The sequence below is a fragment of the Carya illinoinensis genome, chromosome 2, assembly GCF_018687715.1.
Source record: "Carya illinoinensis cultivar Pawnee chromosome 2, C.illinoinensisPawnee_v1, whole genome shotgun sequence".
Lineage (NCBI taxonomy): Eukaryota > Viridiplantae > Streptophyta > Magnoliopsida > Fagales > Juglandaceae > Carya > Carya illinoinensis.
The window spans coordinates 6,071,667-6,079,998 of NC_056753.1; the positions used below are offsets into that span (position 1 = coordinate 6,071,667).

General features: G+C 34.9%; 1 protein-coding gene across 1 annotated transcript; it reads right to left on the reverse strand.

The window, feature by feature from the left end:
- Positions 1 to 3,367: 3,367 nt before the first annotated feature.
- Positions 3,368 to 5,283, reverse strand: LOC122301653. The gene is made up of 3 exons (XM_043113049.1): positions 4,023 to 5,283; positions 3,723 to 3,927; positions 3,368 to 3,641 (listed from the first exon to the last, which is right to left on the reverse strand). The coding sequence occupies exons 1-3, from the start codon at positions 5,281 to 5,283 to the stop codon at positions 3,368 to 3,370; spliced, it is 1,740 nt and encodes a 579-aa protein (XP_042968983.1).
- Between the last annotated feature and the right edge of the window lie 3,049 nt (positions 5,284 to 8,332).

Sequence of the window (8,332 nt, forward strand, 5' to 3'; positions counted from 1 at the left end):
CATTTGGAAAATATATTGAGCTGATTTTTTATAGATATTATTGGATAGAATATTTTGAGATAATATTTTATAGATATTTTGGGTAGGAGAAAACCACACTCAACTCTCAACTCCAGCCTTATCATCTCCCTTATCTCTTCCATAAGCATCTCCAGCCATCACACACGAACTTATCTTCATTTACACGTTTCTTTAAAAGAATATTAAACATTCTCTCTCGGACAGCTTTTAAGAGTTCTTTTGCATGCCCATTTCGAAGCTGTTGTAAGTGTTTTATCATAAAGTCTCCTTCATATAAGTTGTTCCTTTTTGAGTCTAGTTTACATGGATATCTTATTTTCCCCATTTGAAGATCATTTGGTCAGTCAAATATTGTGTAAACTATAGAAAGGTCATTCTGGGAGATAAACTGGAGAATATGTTATAGTTTGGAGTTTTTGACCAAGCTAATGGTTAGATATTGATCCGAAATTTTTATGGAGTATTGTTAACATGTATATGTGACTATTGGTTGAGGATTTTTGCATGATTAAAGGTTTTGATGAAAGATGTTCTTAGATTTAGAAACTTAGAAACTGGAAGAGGAAAAACAGTTTCTGTTTTGAGAAAGTTTAACTCTTTGGTGGTCTAAACCTATTCTAATGACTTTGATAATTTTATTGGAGGATCCTAAGCATCTTATATACATGTTATATTATTATTTTGAAGATATTTGATATTAGTTTCAAAGATATGAAATTTTATACAAAGAGATATTCAGATAAGCCAAAGTGTGGATGTTCTTGGCTAAATTTATGTTTTGGTTAATTTTTAACCATGTGATCTTGAATTAGAAGCTTATATATGTTTTAGGACATCTTTTTAAATCATGTGATGGTTTGGTTTGAAGATCACATATTTATAAGTCATAGATCAAAAGGTTGATCAAAACAAGTTAGAAACAAAAATCAATAGAAATAGCATATGAGAATTTCGGCCCTATGGAGTTTTAATAGTTGTGATTAGTTTTAAATTTTTCTAAATTGATATTTGAGTTGAGGATAAAATTTACATGAGGCATGTAAATTTTGGTGACTTTTGGAGTTAGTATGCAAAATCCTTAAGTTATGGGTAAAACGGTCATTTTCCTACATGTAGGAAGTAAAATGGAAATTTTACTCTTTAAGTTAGTATTTTCCATATTCCAAATTATTAGTGATTTAGTTCTAACTTTTAGAATCACTAATTACAGTTCCTCGTGATCGCACTTGAAGCTTTATAAGAAACGCGGAGATCGAGGTAAGTTAGCTTTTAACTTACTAGCAGTCTACTGTGTATGTGTGCTAAGTAAAGGAACTATAGTGTATGTATGTATGTTATCATATATGTCATGCCATGCCAAGTTATCACGTAATTATCTATTATACAGAATTTATTCTGTCATTAATTTTTATCTGTTACATAATATATTCTGTTATGTATTACTGTACATTACAAGTACGTCATGCTAAGTATGTCATCTATTACATGTATGTCAAGTCATGTAATATTCACTGTTGCAAGTATGTCATGTTAAATATGTTGTCTATTATATGTTATGCCATGTTACGAAATGTTTCTATCTCAAGTTGGTCATGTATTTCAAGTTATGTTCAAGTCACGTTTCATCTTGAGTACATTATGTTTGTGTAGAATACATGGGGCCACAACAACTGTGGAGTATGTATTTTACTACAATTGTGATGCGTAGAATACATGGGGCCACAACAACTGTGGAGTATGTATTTACAGGTAGAATACATGGGGCCACAACAACTGTGGAGTATGTATTTTTCATGTTAAGTCAAGTTTGTGTAGAATACATGGGGCCACAACAACTGTGGAGTATGTATTTACACGTAGAATACATGGGGCCACAACAACTGTGGAGTATGTATTTTTCATGTTAAGTCAAGTTTGTGTAGAATACATGGGGCCACAACAACTGTGGAGTATGTATTTACACGTAGAATACATGGGGCCACAACAACTGTGGAGTATGTATTTTTCATGTTAAGTCAAGTTTATGTAGAATACATGAGGCCACAACAACTGTGGAGTATGTATTTACACGTAGAATACATGGGGCCACAACAACTGTGGAGTATGTATTTTTCATGTTAAGTCAAGTTTGTGTAGAATACATGGGGCCACAACAACTGTGGAGTATGTATTTACACGTAGAATACATGGGGCCACAACAACTGTGGAGTATGTATTTTTCATGTTAAGTCAAGTTTATGTAGAATACATGGGGCCACAACAACTGTGGAGTATGTATTTTTAATGTTAAGTCAAGTTTGTGTAGAATACATGGGGCCACAACAACTGTGGAGTATGTATTTTTCATGTTAATTCAAGTTTCAGAGCAAGTTCATGCTAAGTCAAGTTTCAGATCAAGTTCATGTCAAGTCAAGTTCAGTTCATGATTCAATTTAAGCTATGTCAATTATGCTATGTTGTACGCTAAGTTATGCTTTAATTACTTATGAATTTGATTATGCATTTATGCTTTTACTGTCATACATGTATCATTAGTCTGTATGGAAGTTTTTTGTTAACTTGCTGAGATTTGTAATCAAATCTCACTTTGGTAGTCCCAACTACCATTCCCCCCGAATGGTAGATCTTGTTACAGGACCTGAAGGAGAATCAGGAGCTGATCAGCTAGACACAGTTGACTAAGTGACGGTGCGATATAAATGTTGATATAGTAATTAACGTAAATTACTACTTGTACGATTGAGTTGCATCTCTACTACTTTTTGGATCATAACCATTTTGGACTAGTGTTGTGATTTTAGTTGTTCAATGGATTTTTATGTATGAAGTATGTTTTAAGCATTTGGGATATTTTCAATTTGGTGCATAGTATTGCTAAAGACAAAAAATTTATCCGCTGCGAATATTGCATATTGTTAGATGCATGTTAGGAATATTGCATCTTATATGTCATGAACGGGGGCAGGTAACCTTGTGTTGCATGTCTCGACGCTTCAAATGTCCGTCCGATCCCAAACGGAATTTGGGGGCGTCACAAATATGCTCATATTTGTGGCATTATTATTGCTGTAATCACCAAAGTTTTGAAATCCGTTCCGGTGACCATTCCGGTTGAGGCACTGGAACGGAATATTTCGGTACCGGTACGTTTCGGTGTACCGTTTCGGGATAGATATTATATAGATAAATTATATATAATAACTATATTCCAAAATAAAATCAATACAATTCTCTTAAAAGTATACATACCTGATAACTTAATAATATTTCTCCATAGTGAATACAAGTCTCAAACACACATTTATAAAACTAAATAAAATATCATAAGTTCTCAATCCAACTGTAATCATTCATTTTCATCAATAAGACAAAAAGGATCAACATTAGCAAAGCTACTCAAAATATTTTCGTCAATGTCATTGTCACCACCATTATCATCAATATCAAGACCAACATTAACACCTTCTTCCAAATTTTGTGAGGCTAATGGCTCCTCAATACTTCCCCAATCCAAGTCTTCTCCATCAATAAGCTCTGATTCTTCACCTACCCATTCCTCCATCAAGTCAATATTCTCAAGATTGATTGGATCCAAAGCATCTCTTCCCCTCTTTATGTTTCTGCCAAAATAAAAGTCACACGTAAGTGAAAATATTACATATTTTTCAACAATTAAAAACATTATTTTTGAAAAAGTTTACCTCTCACGGAGCTTCAAGTTATAACGAACAAATACTAAATCATTCAAACGTTTATGCTCTAATCTATTCCTCTTCTTTGAATGAATAAATTCAAATGTACTCCAATTTCTTTCACAATCAGTTGCACTACAACATTGACTTAATATGCGGATTGCAAACGTTTGAAGAGCTGGAAACTCATTTCCAAAAGTACTCCACCATGCAACTACAACAAAAGTGCAATTATAAATTATTACTTAAAATTAAATAAAAGAATTAAAATATAGATTCACACTATTTAACAAAGGATATTGAGGTTACCTGGATTACTTTTTTCACGCTGGCGTATTGCTATAGGTTGTCCAAAATCACCGTTTGCATTCTTATACATGTCAATTTGTTGAATGATCTCATCTTGCTTATCAATATCAGGTTCCATCTTTACAACGCAAGTCGTAAACCCTCTAGAAACATCATTTCTACTTTTAAAGCAAGGGTTAAAGTAAATTCTAGGATTAAGAAGACAACCTGCTGCATGTAATGGACTATGAAGCTGCTTATCCCACCTAGCATCAATGACCCTGATGAATGGCATAAATGCAGAAACTTTGTTCTTCAATCTTGCTTTTATATTCTCTTTGGCTTTCTCCATTGCATTGTACAAGTATCCCATTGCAGGCTTCTCATCCCCATCGACAAGTCGTAGTACTCGAACCAAAGGCTCGCTGATTGTTACAATAAACTGACATTGAGCCCAAAACTCTCTATCTTCTAGAACAATCTCAGCTATCTCCTTCCCTATGTTGCTTTTAGAGTAACTTGATACAATCCACTTATCACAAGTGAACATTTGTCGAAGCTCTTTCTTAAACAACAGTAAGCATTGGATACTTAAAAAATTTGTAGCAAACCTTGTGACTGCAGGGCGACATAAATCATGACCTTTGGTGAAGTCCTTTCTCATCAAAGCCAAAACCCAAGCATGGTTATAAATGAATTTCGTTATCTTCCTTGCCTTCTTTATAGTTTCATCAATAATAGGAAAATGTCTGGGATCACAAAAGTTCTCTAACATCAAATCTATACAATGAGCTGCACAAGGGGACCAAAACAAAGAGCCATACTTTTGCTGTAATTTTTTTCCTGCAGCCTTATAACTCGCATCATTGTCTGTTATGAATTGCACAATATTCTCCACCCCAACTTCTTGAACAACTTCATCAAAAATTTTAAATAATGTTTCAGCATCTTTTCTAAGGCCCGATGTATCAATAGACTTCAAAAACATTGTACCTTTTGGGCAATAAACCAAAAAGTTAATTATTGGTTGTTGCCTCTGATTTGTCCAACCATCTGCCATTAGTGAACAACCACTATCCCTCCAAGATGTTTTAATATCTAAGAGATAATTCTGAACCTCAGTCACAGAATTCTTCAACAAATTTCCTCTCAACTCATGTAAAGAAGGACCCTTGAATCCTGGCCCGATGGCAGCTATAGCATCTATAGCTGGTTGATAAAATTTAGATTGAGATGCATTGAAAGGTAAATTAGCATCATACCACCAATTTGCTATAGCCATTTTTGCTTTGTCAATCATTTCCTTTGAACACATAGCACTCTTAATAGAGGTTGAGAGCCAGGACTTGTTCTTGGAGCAAAAAATCTGCTAAATGGCCCCGTTGACTTTCCACCTACTTTCTCCTTCCCCTTCCCCTTCCCCTTTGAATCATGAACGGGTCCTTGACTCCCTCCCTCATACTCATCATCACCAACATCAACATCATCATATGTTAAATCTACAGGGCTTCCACATCCAATCTCTAAGCTTAGTTTTCTTTTCTTCTCTTTGTTTTTTTTCATTTCATTGACCAACTCTTTCATTTGCCATTTTATATCATCAGAGACTTTTTTACATGCTTCTACATCACCTGAAATCCCACCTAGATGATACTTCAACCTCGTGACTCCGCCACCTCTAATGATTTTGCTACAATAAAGACATTGAGTACTATTTCTTGCTCCTGGCACTACACGTGCATGGGACCATGCTGGATCCTCTGATCTAGCAGGAGCAAATACCGTAGAGGTAGCACTATTTGATTGACAACTAGACATTTATAATTTATATACCCCTACATTATGAAAAAAAAAAAAGAAAAAGAAAAAGAATCAACTCATTTAGAAATGCACATATATTTGGAAAGACTTTGTGACAAAATTGTACAAATTATCAACTAATAACAGCAACTTGTACAAATAATTCTAAAATTCTAATACTTTATAGCATTGACATTTATTTTTAAGCGTACAAGTAATTTGTAGCAGCTAGGGTCGGTAGGCCAGATTACGTACAGCTTTAGGATAAGCGACGTACGTAGAACTTAGAATTACTAATATTTGATGGATCGGGTCTAATGACCTATTCCTAATCTTTTTCTTCTAATTATTAATTAACAAAAAAGTTTGTGCAGAGGTACGTCTATCATGCGTTTACTCGATCAGCCCCTTGGAAATGTTTGTCAACTTATGATGATATTACTTTATATTTTTGCAATACTACAACCTCAAGATGCCTTCAAGGCAATTCGGATACTGTTGGCGGCCGGGGGAGAGGTCACAGACACAGAGAGAGAGACAGAGAGTTTAACTTCAGAAGCATATATAAAACTAGATGCTATGCTGATGGAGGTATATATAATATATAAATTTAATTCTAAAATCAAACACTGGGAGTTCTCTAAAGTCTAAACTTGCACGATAAATTTTCAGCCTAAAAATTTATTATATATAATATATATGCCAATTCATACAAAAAATTAAAATCTACTTACAATTCATACAAAAAATTTAAGTTAGCATCATTTGACGAAATCGGAAGGGAAAATGAAATACGGTAATCGGTGATTCGGTATACCTGTCCTGCACAGATCGGACGGACGAAATCAGAGGCCAAAACCAGAGCTGCCGGCTGCGGGCGACGGCGACGGCGTCGTTGCTGCTAGGCCCAAGACTCACGACGGCGTCGGAGTGCTCCTAGAGTCCTGACTCTGAGGAGATCAGATCTGGAAGAGAAATGGAAGAGAAATGGAAGAGAAATGGAAGAGAAAATAGAAATGGAAGAGAAAGTGAGAAACTTGAAACCTGAAAGTTGAAACGCGAAGAGAACCGGAGAATCAGACCAAAGAGTCTTCAGAGTTCAGACGGCGCACGGAGAAGAGAAAGAACTCACGGAGAAGAGAAAGAAAAGTAACCGGGGAAAAGAAAAAAGAGAAACCGGGGAAAAGAAAAAAAGGTGCGGAAAAATGAAGAAAAAAAAGTAAATTACGAAAATGGTAAGAATTTAACCTTAATTACAAAACTGCCACCGTGTGTTAAATTCCGGACCGGAAAGTGTATTCCGGCCGGAATGCCGGAATGGACCAGAACAGGGCGAAACGGCCGGAATTTGTAGCGGAATGAAATATATAGTGTTCCGGTTTCGGCTACTGTTCTGGAACGGAAAATTCCGGCCATTCCAGCCGGAACGGAACGAATTTCAAAACTTTGGTAATCATTGATGTAATACCAACACTTCCCTTAACAAAATTTGAGGTAATTCACTTTCCGCTTGGTGACTTCTTTTTCTTTTCTTTTCTTTTTCTTTTTCTTTTTTCTCTCTCTCTTTTTTTTTTTTTTAATCACTTCCTTTCTTCTTCTTCTTTTTCTTTGATCAAACAGAGCAAACATAATACTTTTCATTATGAAACCAATTTTCTCTTTTAAATGTAACTCTCCACCAAAGTATTTTCTCAAACTATCAACGGTAGATTCATTGTTTTTCAGGCTTAGAGTGGGCATGGTTTATGTAGTTTAAAGAATCAATAAAGGCTCATGAAGGCTCAAGGGGGTTGACTATGGAAACACACCATGTAATGATGGCATGACATTTAGGACGGCTGGGAAAGCTTTTTGGTTATGCCAAAGAAATGCCTAGATCATTTCTCTGATATTTGGTCTCAACTAGGATTTCGCCTCAAGGACCCATCAACGGATTCTAGAGCAAAGCAAAATCGAACCTCCTTCTTTCAATTAATTCAACTTCTTCTCTTCATAAGCAAAATGGAATAAGAGAAAAACGACTATGTGCTCAATTGTGTTCAAGGTCAAAGATTTAAACCAAAGTACCCACAAAACTTCACTTGACATAAAAGAAATTTTTGAAAATTTTTCTCAAAACCATCTTCAATCACAAATTTCAGAGTCATAGAGAATTCAATCTTACTCCAATGCATGCTTGGTAAGAGACTCAAACAACCCATCAACAACCCAAGACTTAGAAAACAAGAGGATCAAATAATTATAGGAGTTTACACCCCCAAACTTAAACTAAACAATGTCCTCATTGTGATGCAAAAGTAAAAATGATTGAAGAAATAAAGGAACTTCCTTGGTTTCATGGTGAACCTTCCGAGGTTTTTAAATTTTCCAGCTCTTTATTCATGCTAAATAAACCTGCATAAAAAACCAATTTATTAAAACTTAAATAAATAAAGATAATAAAATAAATGAAATAAATAAAGATAGATCTATGGGTTGCCTCCCATAAGCGCTTGTTTTAAAGTCTACAGCCAGACTTTTCAATGATCATC

Coding starts and splice junctions, on each gene's coding strand:
- LOC122301653 (XM_043113049.1), bottom strand. CDS start 5,283: ATGGCTATAGCAAATTGGTGGTATGATGCTAATTTACCTTTCAATGCA. Junction 3,928..4,022: donor GCGTGAAAAAAGTAATCCAG/GTAACCTCAATA, acceptor CTTTTGTTGTAG/TTGCATGGTGGAGTACTTTT. Junction 3,642..3,722: donor AACTTGAAGCTCCGTGAGAG/GTAAACTTTTTC, acceptor TTATTTTGGCAG/AAACATAAAGAGGGGAAGAG.